Here is a 24,348-nt window from a genome sequence, read left to right as displayed (position 1 = left end):
ATCTTCCTACTTCTTTCCGATTCTGCAGACGGAACATTCCAGTCCACATCTGGCAGGTTGAAATCTCCCAACAGCAGAACCTCCTCTTTCCTTCCAAACTTTTGGATATCCACAATCAGATCCTTATCAATTTGCTGCGATTGAGTCGGGGGTCTGTAGACTACACCCACATAGATAGAAGTTCCATCTTCTCTTTTCAGAACAATCCATATCGCTTCTTCCTCTCCCCAGGTCTCTTGCATTTCGGTCGCTTGGATATTGATCTTTACATAGAGAGCTACTCCTCCACCTATTTGACCATCTCTGTCCTTCCTAAAAAGATTATATCCCGGTATGTTTGCATCCCATCCATGTGATTCACTGAACCATGTCTCTGTTGAATGTTACCATGTCTCTGGTGAATGTTACGCCGATCTTCAAGAAAGGTTTGAGGGGAGATCCGGGAAACTACAGACCGGTGAGTCTGACCTCGGTACCAGGAAAGATGATAGAGGCGCTGATAAAGGACCGCAACATTGATCACCTTGACGGGCACAATCTGATGAGGACCAGCTAGCATGGCTTCAGGAAAGGAAGATCTTGCTTGACGAACTTGCTGTACTTCTTCGAGGGAGTAAAAAGGCAGAAATACAAGGGTGACCTGGTTGACATTGTATATCTGGATTTTCAGAAGGTGTTCGACAAGGTTCCACATGAACAACTACTTCGAAAAATTGCGAGCCATAGAATCGAGGGTGAAATACTCACCTGGATTAAAAACTGGCTGGCGGATAGGAAACAGAGTGTGGGTAAATGGACAATACTCGGACTGGAAAAGCATCATGAGTGGAGTGCTGCAGGGTTTGGTGCTTGGACCCATGTTCTTCAATATATTTATAAACAACCTGGAAATTGGTACGACGATTGAAGTGATTAAATTTGCAGACGATACGAAGTTGTTCAGAGTAGTGAAGACGTAAGAGGATTGCGAAGACCTGCAATGTGACATAAATACGCTCGAGAAACGGGCCTTGACATATCAAATGAAGTTTAACGTGGAAAAGCGTAAGGTGATGCATGTCGGTAACAAAATCTTATACACAAATACAGGATGTCCGGTGCAGTAGTTGGAGAGACCCTCCAGGAAAGAGACTTGGGAATACTGGTCGACAAGTCAATTAAGCTGTCCGCGCAATGTACAGCAGCGGCGAAAAGGGCGAACAGAATGCTAGGAATGATTAAGAAGGGGATCATGAACAGATCAGAGAAGGTTATCATGCTGGAATACTGCATCCAGCACTGGTTGCCATACATGAAGAAGGACACAGTACTTCTCGAAAGGATCCAGAGAAGAGCGACTAAAATGGTTAAGGGGCTGGAGGAGTTGCCATACAGTGAGAGATTAGAAAAACTGGGTCTCTTCTCCCTTGAAAAGAGGAGACTGAGAGGGGACATGATCGAAACATTCAAGATAATGAAGGGAATAGACTTAGTAGATAAAGACTAGTTGGTCACTCTCTCCAAGGTAGAGAGAGCGAGAGGGCATTCTCTAAAGTTAAAAGGGGATAGATTCTGTACAAATGTAAGGAAGTTCTTCTTCACCCAGAGAGTGGTAGAAAACTGGAACGCTCTTCTGGAGGCTGTTAGAGGGGAAAACACCCTCCATGGATTCAAGACAGTTAGACAAGTTCCTGCTGAACTAGAACGTACGCAGGTAAGGCTAGTCTCAGTTAGGGCACTGGTCTTTGACCTAAGGGCTATCGCGTGAACGGACTGCTAGGCACAATGGATCACGGGTCTGACCCAACAGCGGCAATTCTTATGTTCTAGAAAAGGTTCAAAGAAGAGCGACCAAGATGATAAAGAGGATGGAACTCTTCTCTTATGAGGAAATACTAAAAAAGTTAGGGCTCTTCAGCTTGGAAAAGAGACGGCTGAAGGGGAAATATGATTGAGTAGAGTAGAACGAGTACAAGTGGATCGATTTTTCACTCTGTGAGAAATTACGAAGACTAGGGAAGACTCAATGAACTTACAGAGAAATACTTTTAAAACCAATAGGAGGAAATATTTTTTCACTCGGAGAACAGTTAAGCTCTGGAATGCCTTGCCAGAGGTTGTGGTAAGAGCAGATAGCATAGCTGGTTTTAAGAAAAGTATGGACAATTTCCTGATGGAAAAATCCATAGTCTGTTATTGAGAAAGACTTGGGGGAAGCCACTGCTTGCCCTGGATTGGTAGCATGGAACGTTGCTACTCTTTGGGTTTTGGCCTGGCACTAGTGACCTGGAAATGCCACCGTGGGAACAGAATACTGGGCTTGATGGACCTTTGGTCTGACCAAGTAAGGCTATTCTTATGTTATGTAAACTTAGTAACTGGTTGCACCACCTTTAGTAGTAATAATAGCAGCCAAACACTTCCTATAATTTGGTAACTGCTTTACTAGGTAAAGAAGTTAAGTTGTTGTTGGGGTTTTTTTTTTACAGTTTAGAAATAACACTTTCTGATCAGGATTAGGAACTCCTATCAGTTTGGCATACGTTTTCTTCCTAGCTACAGCAACTTCCTGTTTATAAGGTTTCATATGCTGTCTCCGTGATTGATTGGTAGTAAGATTATGCATGTTGCAGTTAACAACAAATTTGTTTCAGTTCTTATATATGGGTCGTACAGCATGGAAAAGATTTTCTTTTTGCGAGAGGTGCATTAGAATCTAAAACTTAAAAAAAACTAAGGAATTCCATTTGGAAAATATAATACTGGGTTCAGATGGCTCAAATGTTAAATTGTGAGTAACCTGGGATAAAGATCAGTTTTGCCTCTAGAAACAAACATTTGTGCATTTTGACATAGTACATGGGCTAGACAAGAAGAATATTTAAAAGAAAAATTAGCTGACCATGGGACTGGATACCAAGAACCAGAAGTTAAGGTTGTGGTGTAAACACTTCCATATCCAAAGAGTACCCTTTTTCTTATTGTGTAGGAATAGTAGGTAGCAAATATATTTTAGTGAATCTAAAAAAAATCTTTAACCACATGTATATCCTGAGCATTTTCTAAGTGGAAATGATGTCTCCTACAATAATCAAATGAGGATAATGTGCAGATAATTGCATTATAGATATATAATTGCTTCTGAATATCAGCCCAAAATCCTAGAGATCTATATATCAATATTATCTCTACAGAAATGGAAACATTATTGAATTGTTCTCAAGTTGGCATAGCAATCAATCAGGTAATAAATTTATCAAACAAGTAAGCCTTGACTATTTTTCTGAATGAGCAGTAAGACGGGGATTGAGAGACAATTTCACCTAGCCATGATTGCAATTTGCCCGCTTGAAAGGCTAGTGTTCTAGAAGACATTTCTGTATAGAATACTAGCCTTTCAAGCGGGCAAATTGCAATCATGGGTAGGTAAAATTGTCTCTCAATCCCCACTTTACTGCTCATTCAAAAACATAGTTAAGACTTATTTGTTTGATAAATTTATTACCTGATTGATGGTTATTATGCTATATCTATGTACTTTTTACTCAATTGTATTTTTCACTGATTGTCCAGTTCTCTTTCATGTAAACTGCCTAGAACTACTGGTGTCGGTGGTATATAAGAATAAAAATTATTATTATTATTTAACCTAGGGATCACTATTGAAACTACCAGTGTTAAATTAAAAAAAAAAATGTTATACATCACTACACGTCTGCCTCCTCTTTTACCTATTCTTGGATTATGGGCAATCTTCTAATACAAGTGAACTATTCCTGTCAGCAAGCTGGGTTTTTGCTGTAAATGCTAATCCCACATCCAATTCACTAAATTAGATTTTTCAGCAGGAGTGACATATTACAAATTGACCTAGCATTTCATTATAGTATGGAGCTAGGGAAAAGAGAATTCCTATGGGAAGCTATAAGAGTCCTGACAAACAGATCTTAAATATGAAGGACGTTTTCTAGTGTTATATTCATACTACCTTTTACTACAGGGTCTGTTAGCACAAACAACTTCGATATGGTTCAGGTTAATAGTGGGCTGAACCACTATTAACCTGACCACTTTCTCTCAGCTAACTTTCCCTACCTTATCCTGAACTTCCAATTGGAAGTCAGGCTACTGGAATGTTACAAGAGTAGTTGTCAAATACCTTCCTTCCCCAAAGCTAGTTAAAAAACCTAATTGTAATATTCAGTGCATAATTGCAAACTGATGTGGCGCAGTGGTTAAAGCTACAGCCTCAGTACCCTGAGGTGGTGGGTTCAAGCCCATGCTGCTCCTTGTGACCCTGGGCAAGTCACTTACCGTATTTTCACTCATATACTGCGCACCCGTGTAAAACGCGCACACGGGTATAGCGTGTGGGGAACTGTAATTTATGTAAAGAAATTTTTATATAGCGCGCACACCCGTATACTGCGCATGCCGCCCCGACTCTCCCGTCGCTGCCCGACTCTCCTTTCACCCGCCCCGACTCTCCTCTGGCCGCCCCGACTCTCCTCTGGCCGCCCTGACTCTCCTTTCGCCTGCCCCGACTCTTCTCTGGCCGCCCCGACTCTTCTCTGGCCGCCCCGACTCTCCTTTCGCCCGCCCCGACTCTCCTCTCCCCCTTGAAGTCCTGTCCCCCCTTGAAGTCCTGTCCCCACCCTGAAAGCCTGATGCCCCCCCCTCGACATCCGATTCCACCCCCCCCCCCGCAGGACCGCTCGTACCCCCACCCTGAAGGACCGCTCGCATTCGCACTTGCACCCGCACCCCCACCCCGAAGGACCGCGCGCACCCCCACAGCCTCCTTCCCCCCCATCATGGAGAAGCTGCCTACTGTTGTCCTGCTGCTTCCTCTGCCGGCGGTCCTGCCCCTTCTCTGAGCCCTGCGTCTGCGCTGCTTCCTCTTCCGGCGGTCCCGCCATTTCTCTGACGTCAGAGAGAGGACGGGACCGCCGGAAGAGGAAGCAGTGCAGACGCAGGGCTCAGAGAAGGGGCGGAACCGCAGGCAGAGGAAGCAGCAGGACAACAGTAGGCAGCTTCTCCATGATGGAGGTGGGTGGGAGGCTGTGGGGGTGCGAGTGGTCCTTCGGGGTGGGGGTGAGGGTGCGAGTGTGAGCGGTCCTTCGGGGTGGGGGTGCGAGCGGTCCTGCGGGGTGAATCGGATGTCAGGGGGGGGAACTATGTAAAAAAAATTGTACAACGCGCTCACGAATATAACGCGCATGGTTATACTTGGTTTGTAAAATCGTGTATAATGCGCGCGTTATATGTGTGAAAATACGGTAATCCCTCCATTGCCCCAGGTACATTAGATAGCTTGTGAGCCTGCTGAGGCAGACAGGGAAAAATGCTTTGAGTACCTAAATAAATTCATGGAAACTGTTCTGAGCTCCTCCTCTGGGAGAACGGTATAGAAAATCAAATTAATATATAAATAAATTATGATAATTAGTGTGTTAAGCCCTTAACGTGTGATTAGCACATGAGAACAGAAACACGCTAAAGCATTTTGCAGTATTTTGCCTGTTTGCTCAAGCTAATCGAATTACAGTAAGAGCTGTATAAAAACTATCTGAACATAAAAGTAGTTCTTCTTCTTACCAAAGTATTTAAAAAGCATTTTTAACCACCTTATTAAACCAGAGAACACAATTATAAGGGGTAGTTAAAAATTACTCCTAAATTCTGTACCTAGGCAGAAAAACATTGCTAGTTTTATTCACATAAAGAGCCAACTTATCTCTACTCAACTGACTTTAAACATCTTGTGATCAATGTGTCAAAAAATGGAGTAAAGCATTTTTAGTGCAATGTTTCTAGTGGTTCTGAACACTTGGGTTTTATTTCATTCTCTTTGCTATTAATATTGTAGTTCTATCCTTTTACCTCATTTTAACTTTGTTTTATTAGATATATATATGTAAACCACATAGATGTTTTTCCAATGCGGTATATCAAATGCTGATTAAACTTGGAATCTTTGTTTTGCATCTGAACCCACAAGTTGCTTGCAGAATACTGTCAGTCATCTTTTGAATGCCACCTCCTTCCCAGAGAGCTGTTCTGCCCCCTCACTACTACTACTGCTATTGTTTATATAGTGCTGAAAGGCGTACACAGTGCTGTTCATTTAACATGCAATAGACGGCCCCTGCTCAGAAGAGCTCTCAAGTTTTTTTCTGCAATCAAGTTGCTCAGAAATGTTTCTGCTCTGCGGTTTTATTATTTTGAGGTATTTTTTTCTAAGTGTTTGGTGAGAGGCTCAGTGCCCAGAGTAGAATTTGTCTCCATTCTCGTGGTTAACCGCGGAAAACCATCCCCAAGTTATTCTTTAAGGAGAGAGGGAAGAATCAGATTATGAATGGGTACATCCACTGAATCTCAAGCTTTGCATTGAAGAATGCTGGTGTAGGAGGACTGAGGTTGAGATAGACACTAAGGAATGACACAGGATGGTTTCCCGAAATTCTCTGTGGAGACAGGGACAAATTCTGTCATTCTCTATGCAGAGGTTGTCACTTATTGGGACCTCTGCCTGGGCGAAGATGTAGACTCATGCTGCAGAAGTCTGCTGCTAGCAGGATCAGCCCTCTGGGGACACCTAGCTAGCCAGCTTGCTTTTGTAGTTTTTGAGCTCGGGGGCCATCCATTGCATAGTTGCTTGCAACCCTAATTTATAAGGAGCTTGAGCACAGGCTGTTTGGTTCTTCCCGGCTTGGCCGAGATTAATAGTAGGCCAGCTGTGTGGTCCTCTCCCCCTATGCAGCATGAGATTTTCTGGGGGTCCGACCTCAGTCTGACTGGCAGCCCAAAGACCAAGTTCATCCAATGAACCTGTGACACAGAGTTCTCCATTTATCCCAGCTGCATTTCTGAGCTGAAGCAGGCAGGCATATGGCACAGTCTATAGGAAAAATCGGGGGAGGGGGGAACAATCTCCAAAAGTGAATTTTGAAGGCTTCTGCAGCCGGAACTAATGTCCCCACCTGTAAAACACCTATCCCTGCATTTTTTGTATTTTAGGGAATTCCTCGCGGGCCGTTTTTGGTGCGATTTTACTGGTAGTAGCCATCTTAAATTTTAAACTATCTTTTTTTTCTAAAGCTTCCATCTACTTCAGAACTCTTCAGTTTTACTTAAAAATCAACCCCTCAGGCCTTCCTACACCTATATCATGCCAGATTTGCGTTGGATGGCTGGACAAGGAGTGTTCATCTCTTGCGTGCAACAGTGCATGTGGGGGAGGGGCAAGAGCCTTGGGATCAGCCTCCTCCAAAACCTCCAGGTGTGGGGATCCACTGGAGGCACATTCCTAAAGGAGAGATCCTTTCCAGAGCCTTCCAAAGGTGCATTGACCAAATGCAGACTTGTGGTGATCACGAATATCAGGATGCTGCTGGGATCCTCGAGACCCCCAGTACAAAGCTTCACCCCAGATTTTGTGAGTCTTATGTGGAATTCGTGTTTGAAATGCTGAGGGTTCAAAGCAGGGGTGGCCAAAAGGTCGACCGTGATAGACTCGCATTGTCGCGTTCTCCCTGCTTCCCCGACCCGCAAAAGCTATGCCCGTGCAGCCACTACACAAGCATTCCCCCATGTCAATTCTGACTTAGGGGGGGAGAGGGGAGAACGCTTGTGTAATGGTTGCACGGGCCTGGCTTTTGCACATTGGAGAAGCAGGGAGAAGTTGTCGGTGGCAGCTTGGGGGGGGAGGGGGAGAGAGATAGGACAGTGGCTTGGGGTGGTGGGCAGGGAGAGAGAAAGAAAGACGATGGCTTGGGGGGGCAGGAAGAGAAAAAGAAAGACGCAGAGCTTCATGCTTCCTGGAATTAAATAGGCTGCTGTTCCTCCATTGACCAACTAATAGTGCTGCCTTCCCTGGAGAGAGACAAGAGAAAGAAAGGGGGGAGGGCAGAAAGAAAGGGGGGTAAGGAGAGAGAAAGAAAGCGAAAAGAAAGAAGGGGGCATAGAGAAAGAAAGAAAGGGGAGGGGGGCAGGAAAAGAGGAAGAAAAAGTTGGACTCATGGAGGGACAGAGAGAGATGTTGGTTGGGATGAGGTCAGGAGGAGAGGAAGCATGTAGGAGGAAGAAAGAAAGATTGGATTCATAGTCAGAAGGAAGTGCAGCCAGAGACTCATAAAATCACTAGACAACAAAGGTAGGAAAAATGATTTCATTTTCAATTTAGTGATCAAAATGTGTCAGTTTGAGAATTTATATCTGCTGTCTATATTTTGCACTAATGCCCTTTTTACTAAACCGCAATAGTGGTTTTTAGTGCAGGGAGCCTATCAGCGTTGGGAGCAGCGCGGGGCATTCAGTACAGCTCCCTGCGCTAAAAACCGCTATTGCGGTTTAGTAAAAGGGGAGGGGGTATATTTGTCTATTTTTGTATAGTTGTTACTGAGGTGACATTGCGTATTTTAAAATCTGCCTTGACCTTTTTGGGGAAAAAAAACCCTCCATTAACATTTTCTCTGCGTATAGTGTGCTTTGTATTTTTTTAAATTTTATTGTTGGCAGATCATTTTGACTTGGTCATTTTAAAAGTAGCTCGCAAGCCAAAAAAGTGTGGGCACCCCTGGTTCACAGCATCTTCGTTTAGCACAATAGAGGCAGTGGCAAAGGGGATCTCCCCCATTTGCCTGTGACCAGACAAGGACACAGACTAGACTGTGAGGATGAAAGTCTGATTCCATATAACTATTGTCCCATGATGTTTATGTTCTGGCAGAGTCTGGTTCTCTGCATGAGAGCAGCGGTCAAGAAGCAGTAGTGGCCTTGGACCAGGGGGAAGACCCTATGGTGCACCGGCTGTTCAAAGCCTCTATGCGCTCAGGCTTTGTTTCTACCTCCCTACAAGAATTGAAGCTGGACATTCCTCTAGCCCCTCCCCCTTTTTCGTATTGCTCAAATTATAAGCAGCTCAGTTACTCCGACCTCATTCTTTCCTGCACATCACAAAGCTGGTCTCTGCAATTCACCAGACGTGTCTCTGCAAGTGGCTAAGACTATGACCACGTGATGGCACCTCAGACTTTTACCACGGTGATGGTGGTAGTGGCAGCACACCTCCTCATAGCAGGGATCCAGCTGCAACTTTGGACGACTGGCTAATCAGAGCCCCATTCAAGGAAGAATATGAACTGGCAGTTTTTAGAGTGGTCCAACTCCTCCACGACTTGGGATGGATCATCAGTTTCAAGAAGAGCCAGCTGGAGCCAACTCAGCGCTTGTAGTACCTGGTAGTTTGGTTCGACACAGTCTTAGGCCAGTTCTTTCTTCCAGACTGATGCTTCGGAATCAGATTTTGGATCAGCTATAGATTCTGACTCCCACTGTGTGGCATTATCTGTAGGTCCTGGGGGTCGATGATAGAAACCATAGAGGTGTTCCCTTGGGCGAGAGCACACATGAGGACTTTCCAAGATTCTGTCATTTCTCGATGGATCACTTCAGATTGACTCTCTTCAGCAACAGCTTCCCTGGGTACTGAAAGTGAAGAGCAGTCTGCAATAGTGGCTGCACCAGGCTGCCCTCTCTAGGGGCATGTCTCCAAATTTCCTCCTGGGAGATTCTAATGATTGATGCCAGCCTTTACGATTGGGGGGGGGGGGTGTCATTGCAGTGGACACTCAGTTCAGGGTCATTGGACACTGGCTTAGCAGAAGTGGTCCATAAATCAACTAAAACTCAGAGCCATCAACTAGCGTTTCAGACAATGCAATAGTGGTGTCCTAGGTTAACAGGCAAGTAGGCACCAGAAGCACCCCGCTATGCCTAGAAGCTCAACTCCTCTTTTGGTGGTCATAAGCTCATTTGCAGGCCCTTTCGACTGCATATTTAGCAGGAATGAAAAAGGTGCTGGCCAACTTTCTCAGCAGACTCTCAACTTGGGAAATAGTTGCTGTTCCCCCAGGTGTTCAACTTCCATAGTTCAGTGGTGGGGGCGTCCACAAGTGAATCTGATTGACTCGGCTGTAAATACAAAGGTGGCTCACTTTTACAGCCAAAAATATGAGCCCAGAAGTGCGGGGTTGGACCTGTTAGTCCAATCATGGCTAGAGAAAGGGCTCTTGTACATGTTTCCCTCGTGGCCTATGCTAGGGCGAGTCATCTGCAGGATTGTGAATCATCTGGGGTTGGTAGACCTAGTGGCACCTGATTGGCCCTGCAGACCATGGTATGCGAACCTAGTTTGCCTTCAGAGGGATGAATGCCTCAGATTGCTGGTTCAAGTGTATCTTCTCACTCAGGGAATTCAGAACACTTTGGGCTTTCAGCAGGGCTCTTGAGGGATGGCAGCAGCCATGACAAGCAAGGGTTACTCAGACATCATTTCAACTCTGCTTAGAGCTAAGAAGCTGTTGATGGTAGCAGCCTATGCCAAGGCCTGGAAGTCCTTTCAGCAATGGAGTGCTATGGATGATGTAGATCCCTTATAAGCTCTGATTTTGTAATCCTGGACTTTTTGCAAGAGAGACTGTCAGTTGGATCGTTAAAGGTTCAGATAGCAGGCATTTCCTGTTTCCAAGCTCAGGGGGAGGGGCACAAAAGGGGCTCTCTGGCCTCTCATCTAGATAGCACCCGGTTTATTAAAGAGGCTCTTTGATTGTGCCTCGGTGCATTTCCCTTTCCTTTCTTGGGATCTTAACACCATATTACAAGGTCTCAGTAGAACTCCCTATGAGTCCTTAGAGGAGGCTTCCCTTCAGTCATGGTGGTGTTTCTGGTGGTGATTACTTTGGCAAGACGAGTTTCTGAATTACACGCTCTGTCCTGCAGGGAATTGTTCCTTAAATATATGGAAGCAGGACTCTCCTTGTGCACGGTTTTGTCCTACTTACTGAAAGTAGTCTTGGCCTTCCATGTCAATCAGGATTTCCATTTACCCACTTTTCACCCTACAGGGTCTAAGAAAAAGCTTAAAGCGTTGCATTTGCTGGATATTAAGCAAGTGCTTCTCCAGTACCTCAAAGTTACCAATGAGTTTTTTAGAGTATCAGATCAGCTTTTAGTTCTGACCAGTAATACCAAGAAAGGAAAGCCAATGTCCAAAGCCTTGATTTCCTGATGGATTAAAATGGCCATTTCCTCCGCATATGTGGGTTGCAGTAAGCAGCTGCTGATCGCATTGAAAGCGAGCTCCACTAGAGGAGCAGAGACTCGGGCAGTTTTGCCCGAGGAAATATGTAGAGCAGCTACATGGTCTACCCCTTATACATTACCAGGTTCTATAGGGTAGAGGGAGCATCCAGGAAAGACACCGCTTTCAGGACCTCCTTTTGAAGGCAGGCTCAGCGTGTCTGCCCTAGACTCAGGGGATTGTTTTGGTAGGTCCTTAGCGTTAAGGACCACTAGACACATTTCACTAGAAAGAAAGATTAGGTTCTTACTTTGATTATCTTCTTTCTTATAGATGTGTCTAGTGGTCCTGAAGCTCCGCCTTGTCAGTGGGTTTCACCTGCCTTCTGCTTTAAGATCAGTCTGAATTTGGAGAATTCTCTGTCTCTCAGATGAACTGAGAGGATATATAAAAAAAAAAAAAGGAAACCACTCAAGAATGTAAAGTATAGGTTAAGTCTCTGCTTGATAACAGGACATGTGAGTAGCTATGATTAGTACTGCTTACACACAGTTTTTGTACCTGTTTTGATCAGTTATTGGAATGTTATAATGTTAATAGAATGTTAGAATGTTTGTTACAGAGCAGAACTGAAATGTAGTATCGGGGACTTTTTCCCGTTTACCTCCTTCCGGTTATGTCTGTCATTACAGTGATACTTGATTGCTTTTGTACAAACTAAGGCAGCAGGAGCAGCTCCCTAAGAAGGAAGTGAAGTTCAAAAGATGATTGACAGCATTCTGCAAGCAACTTGGGGGTTCAGCTGCAAAATTCTAGCATTAGGTCCACTAGACACATCTACAAGAAAGAAGGTTATCTAGGTAAGAACCTAATTTTTCTATAAATGATAACTTCCAACTCTGAAATCTGTATAAATGGCAGTAAAATATTATATATGACTGCAAGAGCAAATCCCTGCTGTATAGCCATGTTCATAGGATGTAGGGAAGATGTATTAGTCACAGTTCTAATCTGCTGTAGCCTGACTCTCCAGATGGGACTGAAATCAACTCCGTAGAGAAGCAGCAATGTCAGACTGGCAAATAAGGCTTTGAAGGATTGATTGTCCCTGGACGTTTTATAGTCTATGCCATTGCACAGATGTAATGCACAATTGTGAGGTGGGATGAATGGATATAGCTTTTTTTTCTGTTATATTTTCAGCTAAAATGCTTTGACAGTAATATATATAGAGCAAGGAAGTTCATGGTCAGTCCTGCAGTTTTCTGAGTTGCACCTGGCGCTCCATTAGATTAAAAAAATAGAATCAAAGCAATATAGCTCACCTACTCATCTCTGCCTTCTGCATGGTAGTGTTCTTGTAATGTTCTGCCTGTAATTTAGGCCTGATTAATGTTTTGCCTTCATTTTCTAGAGCTGTGATTTCTAAACCTGTCCTCAAGAAATCTCAAGTTAGATTTTTAGCGTTTCTGCAATAGAGAACTTGAAGCTATACTTGTACAGTGGTGCCTCACACAACGGACGCCTCGCACAGCGCACGCTGCGCACAACGAACTTTATGTCTTGATTCGTACAACGAACTTCGTTTCACACAACGAAGTCGCCCGAGCTGCATCCTTCCGCGCAGGCACTGCGCTTAACTGCCCTCTCTCCGCCTGGCTCCCTCTTGCCCCCCCGACTCCCCGACACGATCGGGGCAAAAAGGAGCCCAAGCCCTCTTGCCCCGCCGATTCCCCAACTCCCCGACAATATCGGGCCAGGAGGGAGCCCAAGTCCTCCTGGCCACGGCGACCCCCTAACCCCACCCTGCACTACATTACGGGCAGGAGGGATCCCAGGCCCTCCTGCCCTCGACGCAAACCCCCCCTCCCCCCAACGACCGCCCCCCCCAAGAACCTCCGACCGCCCCCCCAGCCGACCCGCGACCCCCCTGGCCGACCCCCACGACACCCCCAACCCCCTTCCCCGTACCTTTCTGTAGTTGGCCGGACAGACGGGAGCCAAACCCGCCTGTCCGGCAGGCAGCCAACGACGGAATGAGGCCGGATTGGCCCATCCGTCCCAAAGCTCCGCCTACTGGTGGGGCCTAAGGCGCCTGGGCCAATCAGAATAGGCCCGGGAGCCTTAGGTCCCTCCTGGGGGCGGGGCCTGAGGCACATGGGCCCAACCCGACCATGTGCCTCAGGCCCTGCCCCCAGGAGGGACCTAAGGCTCCCGGGCCTATTCTGATTGGCCCAGGCGCCTTAGGCCCCACCAGTAGGCGGAGCTTTGGGACGGATGGGCCAATCCGGCCTCATTCCGTCGTTGGCTGCCTGCCGGACAGGCGGGTTTGGCTCCCGTCTGTCCGGCCAACTACAGAAAGGTACGGGGAAGGGGGTTGGGGGTGTCGTGGGGGTCGGCCAGGGGGGTCGCGGGTCGGCTGGGGGGGGTCGGAGGTTCTTGGGGGGGGCGGTCGTTGGGGGGAGGGGGGGTTTGCGTCGAGGGCAGGAGGGCCTGGGATCCCTCCTGCCCGTAATGTAGTGCGGGGTGGGGGTAGGGGGGTCACCGTGGCCAGGAGGACTTGGGCTCCCTCCTGGCCCGATATTGTCGGGGAGTTGGGGAATCGGCGGGGCAAGAGGGCTTGGGCTCCCTTTTGCCCCGATCGTGTCGGGGAGTCGGGGGGGGCAAGAGGGCTTGAGCTCCCTCTTGCCCCGATCGTGTCGGGGAGTCGGGGGGGCAAGAGGGCTTGAGCTCCCTCTTGCCCCGATCGTGTCGGGGGTGCCAGGGACCACACGGAGTCACCCACCGTACCACCCGATTCGGGTAAGCGCAGGTATCGGTGGGTGGCTTATTTGCGGGGGGGTGCCTTATTTTACATTTTTTTCTAAAAAGGGGGGGCTGTCTTATTTGATGGCCCTGCCTTATCATCGGGGAAACACGGTAGAAAAAAAAAAAAAAAATGAACAGTTAAGTCCCAGTTTTTGCCGCTGAGACTCTGCCCTCTCTCACTGTAAAATTAGACTCTACTTAGTCTGTCTTTAAATTTAAAAAATGTGTGTTGTTTTAAAAAACAATTATGTTTTTAGATGTATCTAAATAAAAATAATAACCAAAAATTTATCTTTTTTTATGTCATCTTAGCATATTTTATGCTACAGAACGAATTATTTTTTTTTACATGTATTGTTATGGGAAAACGCGTTTCACATAACGAACTTTTCGCATAACAAACTTGCTCCTGGAACGAATTAAGTTCGTTGTGTGAGGCACCACTGTATATTGAACTTTTTCATTGTGGATGTCCTGAAAACCTGACTGGTCAAAGATCTCTGAGGGACAGATTTGAGAACTGCAGTACTGCCTTAGACTGATAAACATTATTGTATGCTCATTGCACTTATTACATTTATTATTTATTTATTTTATTTTTAATATGTGAGCCAAATGAAAGACAGGTCTGTTTGCCATTCTTTATTTTATTTAGGAAAAAAAGGGCTGAAAGTGCAGAGACTTGAAGACTATCAAAATTACTAATGAAAGGCAGAAATAAATATAGTATGCAATCAGTTATGGAGGATGGCTTTTGTGTACTGGAATCCAAAATTACCTTTTGTCTTATGCTGTGATAGCTGGTGATTAAGTTGCAGTTTGGAAGAAGTGTAGCACCTGATTATTTTATATATATATATATATATATATATATTTATATTTATATATTTTTTTTCACTTGCAGGTAATGTACAGAAGAATCCTGCAACAGGCAGGATTTATACACTTTGCCCAGCTTCGCTTTCCAGAAGCTAAAGAACTCTTCAGGTAATTGCCTGGAAGATTCCTTCAAACTCATCTTACGCACAGATAAGTTTACAAGCTTTTTGTGCAAAACCATTTTGCTCTTGTGTTGAAAACGAATCATGCTATATCTTGCCATGCTTCAGATGGAAATTACTTGTGTTCACCTTAGAGGGCTAAAGTATTTTTTATTTGGAGCATTGTATGAGTAATTAAACAACTCCATCCTAGCATAGGTTTGCGAGGAGTGGCTTGGGTCAGGGTTTGATTTTTAGTGTCTGACAATAAGCTGTATTAGTGGCATTAATCCTCCTGGAAAATGCTGACACAGTAAATAAATAATTCAATAATTTTGAAATTTTAATTCCAAATGGCATGGCTACCATATTTTGGCAGGTTCCTGTTGACTTCCATCTCTGTTGCTAATAACTCTTATGGTTACACCACCATGAACTCCTGGTTTTTCTACTACTGTTACTATTGTTTCTCTAACATTATTTCTCTGTACAGTGTTGCGTACGCCTCACACAAGAGACAATCCAGTTCTGTGCAGTGTACATTCTTGTCAAATCAAAGAAAAAGGACTGTGTTGGGGTGGGTTTTTTAAAAAAGTTTTATTTAGAGACCAACTGAAACCAGCTGAGATTTGCTGCTTGGTTTCATCCAAAACTGGAACTGAAACAAGCAAAAAAAAAAAGACTTGCCCTCCCAACACACCCTTCCAGGCAGAAAATGCATACCACTATGCCCCATCCCCTCCCCACCACACAGAAAATGAGTTGCACTGCCACCCGCCTTTCTCCTTGGCAGTGCTGAGGTAGCAAGCAGGAACAAGTGAGCTCTATTCCTGTCCCCGAAAAGGCTACTAGACCACCAGGGTTTGTTAAGGTAGGCTAGGAAAAGGTCTTTAGAGTGGTTGGGTAGCCTGAGGGGGGTCAGGTCTCTGCCAGGAAGGGGAAGGGCAGTGGCGCAGCCTGTTTACTATGCAGAGAGGAGCAGCAGTAGCAGGAGTGATCGCGGGTGGGGTGCAGGGGTAGGGTTGCCAGATTTTCCAATCAGAAAATCTGGATCCCTAGACCCGCCCCCCCAGGCCTGCCCAGTTTCACCCATCCCTGCCCCCCGCTGCCTGTTCTTGGGCAGGGAGGAAATCCACGCATGCGCGGATGCCACGTGATGATGTCGTGCATGCGTGTGATGTCGTCATGTGGCATCTGGATTTCCTCCCTGCATGATGCAATTTGAGGAGGCTTTTGAAAACCCGTCTGGACCCCTGGACATGTCCTCAAAAGGAGGACATGTTGGGGGAAATCTGGACATCTGGTAACCCTATGTAGGGGGGAGGGAGAGTAAAATGCAGCAGAAACCTGAAGCAGAACTTTGAGTCAGTTTCAGTGTTGAAACTGAAATTCAGTCAGCCTCTAATTTAACAGTGCGCAGTACTATTGTTGAGTCTGTGATTGGCTGCTTCTGATTACAGTATGTATAGCTTCATCTATTCATTTGTCCTGTTTGTCTGTTTTTAATAGGTTGCAATCTCTATGAACAGGGATTGTCTTTTAAGTGTTTAATGTACAGCGCTGAGTACATCTAATAACACTATAGAAACGATTAGTAGTAGTAGAGCAGGGAGTGGGTGCTTGTTTTTGCACTTAGCATGCAAAGTTGCACACAGATTATCCAGTAAGGTTAATTATGTACCTAACTTTAAAAATTGATTGATTTTAGATGGTGGGTGATTAGCACTAATTTGAAGCTATGTGTATAACTGCCCTTAATTGATATTCTATAAATTGTGTGCAGAAAATCCATAGCACATAACTGCAAGAGGATATGGACCCAGGGGGCATGGGTGGGCTTACCATTTACAGTCACAGGTTCTACAATATTAGCAGTTGCACACCAGAGTTAGGCATGAGCATTTATACCAGCCATTGAGCTGTTCACGCCTAAAGTTTGGTACATAGCTATGGACTTAAGCTAGTTTTCTACAATAGCAAAAAAGCTGAAAATATGATAGACGTTCACCTTTCAGCTTGACAGCGACTCAAAGCATACAGCCAAAGCTACAGTGCAGCAGCTGTGGAACAAAAAGGTAAATGTCCTTGAATGGCCTGGTCAGAGCTCTGACCTCAATCCAGGTGAGAATCTGTGGTTTGGCTTGAAGGTTGTTGTACATTAACGCTCAACAAGGAAATTGATAGATCTTGAGCAGTTTCAGTATTGTCTCGTATTTAAAAATCAACCTAAAGCCTAAGCTTGAGGGTTTTTTTTCAGTTAATTAAATAGCTGCCTATTGGATAACTTAGATTCTTAAAACCAACTATTAAATATTTAATACAAACAAGTATCATCTGAATCAATTCAATTTTAATCTTATCTCCCACAGTTCATTTCATTATAGTACTTTTACAACTTACCAATACTTAATTTATTAATAAATGTCAGAATAATTTAGTCAGTGAACCTAATCCCCATCACTCAAACTCGCTTCCCAACTTTCACACACATACTAGTCATTGTGATTACTTTTATCCAAAACTGGATCTTGGTTAGTTCATGAGTTCATTAGTCCATGATCTTCTAGTCAAAGAGGCTTCAAGCGGAGAGTTGCACAACAGTCTAGAACATGAAAATCACAGTTTCTTAAATACAATCGGCAGGCCTCTCTGTCTTCATGATGGTCCTGTTCTTCAATTCATAAAGCATTCAGCTCAACACAAGACACTGTTTCGCCACCTGGCGTCTTCAGGAGCTGTGTTTGCAAGGCTCACTAACATCACAACTTCACCAGTAAACTAAACATGACTTGAGCAGGGACCCAGGGTTCGGCACAAGCCGGGATCAGCTGACAAGCAGGAAACACACCGTCTACCAGGAAATCAAACTGCAATTAAGTATTGGTCAGTTGTAAAAGTACTGTAATGAAATTAACTGTGGGAGGTAAGATTAAAATTGAATTGATTCAGATAATACTTGTTTGTATTAAATATTTAATGGCTGGTTTTAAGAATTTGAGGTATTTAAAAATCAAAGAGAGCAGAATTGGTAAAGACCTATCCCAATAGGCTCCCAGGCTATGTTCCTTCTAAGCTGAGCACATGAGCAATCGCTCATACATTCTAGGAACGTCACTCGCAGATTTTATATGGTCGTTCACAAAAATAATTGGAAATCTGGAAAATTGTTGGTTTTTAGAATTTGTTGCTCACACACACACAATTTTTTTAGAAATTGTCACTCGCATGAGAAAAGTTTGCATGCACCCAGCCAATCCTTAGAGGGAGCATTACTCCCAGGCTGTAATTTATTTATTAAAATTTTTATACATTGCCTATTTGTCTTAAGAGGCAATCGTGGTTTTGACACTTATAACATAAATACAAAAAGTACATAAAACAACCTTAAAACTGAAGCAGGACTTTTAGGCGCTGCTATTTTGGTGCGGCCATTTCGATGCTGCTTTTTAGGCACTGCCAGCCAGGCACTGATACACCTAGGTGCTGAATTTTTGGGCACCCAAATGCCAGTGTCCAAAGTCCTAAAAATATTGTTGGTTGTCTGGGCTGTTCTATGCCTCCTTCAGTGTTTTCCTGAAAGCCCCAGCAGGAGCTCTTCCCTGCCAGCTTGCCTCTCTGACTTGCCTTTCCATGATAGTACTTTCTCCTTTCTATTAGAGAATGACACTGTGATTGTTACCCACGGCTAGCCGCAGGTAACCTGCAGTAATGGGGCGAAAAAAAAATTAGTAGCCATGGGGACAAGGCCATTCACCGTCCCGTGGAGTGGTGAATGGCCTTGTTCCCGCAGTAAAGTATCTGCTGAATATTGCCTCCCTTCCCACTCCTCCTAATCAGCAGCCTTCCTCATGATTTTGCAGTCCTGCAGCCCCCTCCCTCCCTATCGCCATGGTCCTCGCATCTTTTCCCCTTGTCGGGCTATCTCCCCCCCCTTCCTCTCACCTTTGCTTACACTTTTCTGAGTTTTCGCTCTGAGCAGCCCGGATGCCATGGCCTTCTCACAAGTTGCGCACAATTGCCTCAAAACCTCTCCTCTAAATCGAGCTGCCCAGAGGGAAACAGGAAATTGTGTCAGAGAAGCTTCGGGGTGGTCGCATGCAACCTGTGAGAAGGCTGTGGCATCCAGGCCACTCGGAGAAAAATACCTCAATTGTGAAAAGCACCCGTGAAGGTGACAGGAAGGGAGGGAGATGGCCTGATGAGGGGAAGAGGTCAAGTGATGCTGAAGGGGAAGGGAAAGAGGAACAGATGCTGAAGGGAAATGGGAAGGAGAGAGTAGGGAGCAGACACCACATGGAAGTGGGGAGGAGAGAAAGAGAGAGAGAAGGGAGAACAGACACTGGAAGGAAGTGGAGAGGAGAAGATGCCGAAGGGAAGTCGAGAGAGAGGGAAGAGCAGACACTGGATGGAAGCGGGGATGGGAGAGGGGGAACTGACGCTGAAGGGAAATGGAGAGTAGAGTTGGGAAGGGAAGTGGGGAGGGATAGGGGAACAGATGCTGGAAGGAAGTGGAGAGGAGAGAGAGGGGAGCAGTCACTGGAAGGAAATTGGGAGGAAAGAGGGAAGCAGATGCTAAAGAAGTGGAGAAAGGAGGAGCAGAAGAGAGGGGATAAAGAAAAAAGGGCACATGCTGGATTGGGGAAGAGGATAGAATTAGTGAGATACTGGAAGGGGTGAGGGAAAGAGGTAGCAAGCTGTAGGTAGACACAATAAAAGGAAATTGAGGACTGGAAGGTAAGAAAGTAGACAAGAGGTAGAAAACAAATTGAGAAGGAAGAGCAGAAAAGAAAGGGAGAAGAGAGAGAGAGAGATACCAGAGCATTAGGGGAGGGGGAGGAGACAGATACCAGATCTGAAGGGAGGAAAGGAGGAGAAAGATGCTAAAAACCACCTGGGAGAGGGAGTGAGAGATGGTAGTAAAGAAGACAGAGATGCCAGACCATGGGGGGAGCGGAGGGAAGAAGATGGGTGCTAGATCAATTTTTTTTTTTTTTTTTGGGGGGGGGAGATGGAAGGTAAAGGCAGACAGTTTCTGGTAGAGGCATCGAAATAGAACTGATGCCATATGGAAGAAGCAGAGAGAAGGCAGACAGTGGATGGAAGAAAGAGAATGATTAGAAGATGAGGAAAGCAGAAACTAGACAACAAAGATAGAAAAAAATTTCTATATCTTTTTCTTTTTGTTTTCTTTAGGATAAAGTAGTATTGTAGCTGTGTTGATAAACGTTTATAAACAAAGCCCTGCCAGCTGAAGATCTCTTCCTCTAATTCAGCAGCCAGAACTCAGATTTATAAAATGACAATTATATAGAATATTGTTTGTTTTTATACTTTAATAAAATAAGTTCAGTATAAAACTATTCAAGGCTTGTGCGGATGGGATCAGATGGTTTGCGGCGACCAAGCTCGTGGGGATGGGGCGGAGATGGGGCGGGGCAGAAACAGGGACAAATTTTTTCCCCCGTGTCATTCTCTAGTTTCTATCTCTGCTTCCTTGAACACCTGCTTCTGCTATTGGAGAAGTGAGGCAGGTCGGTAGGGGAGAGCACCTGCTAGGGCTCTTGTGATTCTTTCTTAAGCTGTTAGGATGGTGCTGAAGGAGGTGGAAGTGAGACCAACTCTCCTACTGAGGCAGCGCCAAAAGTTCCCTGCATCCAACCAATGGCGCATAAAGGTCACGGGTACCCAGTTAGTGGGACACAAATTACTGGGCACAATCAGCGGGTCCCAACCTTAAAACGCTCAACTCGTCTTTCTCAACCCAGAGCTGCCAAAAGTTTTTTTGCACCAAATATTGACTTAGGAATATGGAACTTGTTCAGTTCTTGCAGTTCAGTTTTGGGTTTTGTTTGGATATGTGCTGTTTCTGGAGTATGGTTGTTGATGAGTGGGAAAAAAAAAACTTAATTTAAATGAACATTTAGTTACATCTATTCTGGATTCCGCACGTATGGTGTTCAGGCCCAACCCAAGAACCAGATCTTGCAGAAGTGACACTCACAGCTTTTAGCACTTCCCACATTGAAGTGGAGTATAGTGCCCCCTTCAGTTTTTTCCTTTTGCAAGGGTTCATGCAGAGGTGTTTCTGATCTTCTCTGCTTGTTCTTTTCTATGGCTTTGGTGCCTTGAAACCCCTTATTCAGGGGATCTTTACCTGGGGAAGCATGCAGGTTCTGTGGAGCTGGCCTGCAGCTTCACAGGGCAAACCTTCAGGTGGTCCTGTGGGGCCAGCCTGCTCTGTGCCACTTCAGAGCTCGGGAAGTGGCACACGGGAGCCAAATTGCCTTCTGAATTTTTTCAGAGGTTTAAACACAGGCTGAGAGTGCCCTGAGTAAGAACCCTCAGGATATCAGGGTGCCAACTGCATATTTCCCACCCCCATCGTGTGTTGAAATTACCTGTGAGTGGATGTCTGTTGGGGTCAATTTGACTTGCAGCCTGAAGATTTCAAGGATTGAAGTAACTTTTTGAAGTTTCTGAAACAGAAAGTCATTTGCCTTTACTTCAACTGCAGGAAAAAGCTGACAGGCAGGCACTGCACAGAACTGTGAATACAACCTCATTATTTCCTATGGGACAATTGGGGAAAGGGGGGGTCTGAAAAAGTCATTCATGAAAGTTTCCAAGGATGGAGTTCCAGGTCTTCCACCTCTAAAACCCTTATTTTCACTTTTCTTACTTTTTAATTAAGTCTCCATGGATCCTTTTTGGTGCGGAAACAGAAAGTCATTTGCCTTTACTTCAACTGCAGGAAAAAGCTGACAGGCAGGCACTGCACAGAACTGTGAATACAACCTCATTATTTCCTATGGGACAATTGGGGAAAGGGGGGTCTGAAAAAGTCATTCATGAAAGTTTCCAAGGATGGAGTTCCAGGTCTTCCACCTCTAAAACCCTTATTTTCACTTTTCTTACTTTTTAATTAAGTCTCCATGGATCCTTTTTGGTGCGGTTTTTCTGGCGGTAGCCATCTTGGATTTTAAAGTATTTTTTTTTCTAAAGCTTTTTTCTGCATTAAAACCCCTCAATTTTTACAAAAATCAAAATGGATGGACTCCTCAGCTAGCATTCATGTGCTAGCATGAATCCATGTGTCAGTTGCGATGCATTGCCGGTGGAGGAGCTTCCATGTAGAGAATGACACGGGGAAAAAATATGTCCCGTCACTGCCCTGTCACCAGACCACCGTCCCCTTCACCGCCCCGTTCCCGTAGCATCCACCCTTCCCTCTCGCCACCTCACTCTCCTTCGGCACCCCTCGCGCGGTCCATGCATCTCCTTCCCTCCCCCTTATCTTTGTGGTGCGTTTTAAGGTTTGAGTAGCTTGTTGAAAGCCGCTGGAGTGTCTGTGCAGTTGCGTGCGTGTGTGGGCAGAAGCTTTTCCTCGTCAGAGGAGAAGCTTCTGCCCACACGCACACGACTGCACGTACGCTTAGGCAGCTTTCAACAAGTCTCAAACCTTAAAACGTGCCACGAGGGAGGGAGATAGATTCAGGTAGGTAGGAAGGAAGGACGGAGGGGACCGCGCGTGATCGGTGACCACGTGCGTTCCCTCCCTTAACTTCGGGGACAAGGCCATTCACCACTCCACGGGGCGGTGGATGGCCTTGTCCCCGTACTTGCGGTGAGCACCTATTTCTCCCTTCACTGTTTTGGCGGGTTACCTGTGGCTAGCCGCGGGTAACATCCACCGTGTCATTCTCTACTTCCATGTACTACATGCCATGGCATGCATGAGGGAGGGGTCAGGAGCTTCATGCTTAGCCCTATCCATGTCCTGAGAAAATCCCACCCGGTACCCGAAACTGGCGAGGGCATGAAGTGCCGGTGTGTGGAGTCCGTGCATTCCATGACAGCTTCGTCAGTGGTCCGTTAAGCATTGGTTATTAGACCTGTACAAGGCTTCTCCCCAGAATTTGTCCATCTCATATGGAGATTGTTTTTCTAATGGTCCCGGGCTGTACTCCTCAGTCAGCGAGTACGTCGTCGTGTTTCTAGGAAGTGTCTTCTCTTCCTGAGATCAGTGATCCAGTTCCCAGTGCCAATTTATTTATTCAATTTTCTATACTGTTCTCCCAGGCTAGCTCAGAACGGTTTACATTAATTTATTTGGGTACTCAATGCATTTTCCCTATTTGTCCCAGTGAGCTCACAATCTATATTGACCACTCAGACCCAGATTGGCCAAGTTTGAGGTCAGATTCCATGCCTCTTATCTCAAAGCACTGGCTCCATCCTGGATGACTCCAATTCCATTTTTGGTTCCATCAAGCAGAATGCCTCTGTGGTCCCCTAATCAGGGTCATGACCCCTATATACGCTGGCTGTTCAAGTTGGTCCACCATTTTATGGTGGATGAAGGAATTGAAACTTGAAGTACAGCCTTCCACTTCTCAATGTACAGTCATGAGCTGCTCCAGTATTCAGATCTCCTTTATTCCAGTGCACCTGGACATCACTGCTCTGGTCACAGAGCAGTGGGAGACCCCTGAAGGCTTTTTAAAGGTGGCGAAAGCTATGTCTAGGCTTCATTCCATGGCCCTAGAGTTTCAGCAACTGTTTGGTCAGCTGAAGGTGGACTCTGCAAATCACCAAGTGCACAGCCCTTCCTAGTGAAGGAGGAGTGCTGCTAAAGGATTCACAGGATCACAGGGTAGACATGGTATATTAAAGAAGCAGTTTGAGATGCTATCTTTTGGCATCAGGGTAGCCACGTCAGCCTCATTTGCTGCACAGGCCTGCCACAAGAGAGTGCAAAGGGTACCCTCGGCAGTGAAGAACGCCTGCCCCCAGCTGGTGCTGGAAGGGGTGGATTATGTGGTGGATGCCTTGTATGACCTCATTAGGATCCTCGGCAAAGTCTCAGCATTAGAGATCTCTTCTCGCAGGATGCTCTGGATCAGACAGTGGGCCAGTGACTCTGCTTCTAAAGCAACCCTAAGCAGACTGCCCTTCAAAGGACAGATGCTTTTTGAAAAGGACCTTGATGAACTCATGGCCAGTGTAGCAGACCACTACCCTACGTCACTGCCATTCAGCAGACCTCACCTCCCGCCTGGGGGGTGTCAAAGTTAATTTTGTCCCTCCCACCAAAATAACTCTAGCTCCTTTGCCCAGAGATCCTTTCAAGGGTACAGAGAGTGCTATAGCAATCCCAGATGCCAGCAGACCTCTGGGTCTCGCGTCAATCCTTCCTCCAAAAAGTCCCAATGATACCAGGCTTGGAACTGCACCTCCACACATTGGGGGGTGATTGTTGGCATTTCGGAGGGAATGGAAACTGATCTCCTCGGACTGATGGGTGCTGGTCATCATATGAGAGGGGCACAAGATAGAATTCTATTGTCCAGTTGGGAGGCCGAAAAAAGAGGCCAGGGTTCGAGCCATGCTTCAGCGGCTCTTAGACATTCATTCTGTAGAACCGGTCCCTGATGACGAATCGGACTCGAGCAGATACTCCTTATACTTCATCATGCCCAAGAAAGGCATAGAGGACTG

General features: G+C 45.6%; 1 protein-coding gene across 2 annotated transcripts in view; it reads left to right on the top strand.

Moving 5' to 3' along the window:
- Positions 1 to 24,348, top strand: part of TGFBRAP1 (transforming growth factor beta receptor associated protein 1) — a 124,098-nt gene that overhangs the window by 34,787 nt on the left and 64,963 nt on the right. For both annotated transcript variants that reach the window (XM_033947853.1, XM_033947852.1), the window contains exon 5: positions 14,775 to 14,857. In XM_033947853.1, the coding sequence (XP_033803744.1) occupies positions 14,775 to 14,857 (83 nt within the window). The remainder of the gene's footprint in view (positions 1 to 14,774; positions 14,858 to 24,348) is intronic.

This window comes from Geotrypetes seraphini, chromosome 6, assembly GCF_902459505.1.
Source record: "Geotrypetes seraphini chromosome 6, aGeoSer1.1, whole genome shotgun sequence".
Classification (NCBI taxonomy): domain Eukaryota; kingdom Metazoa; phylum Chordata; class Amphibia; order Gymnophiona; family Dermophiidae; genus Geotrypetes; species Geotrypetes seraphini.
Note: the sequence above shows the minus strand (reverse complement) of the source record. Positions and strands in the feature narration are given on the sequence as shown.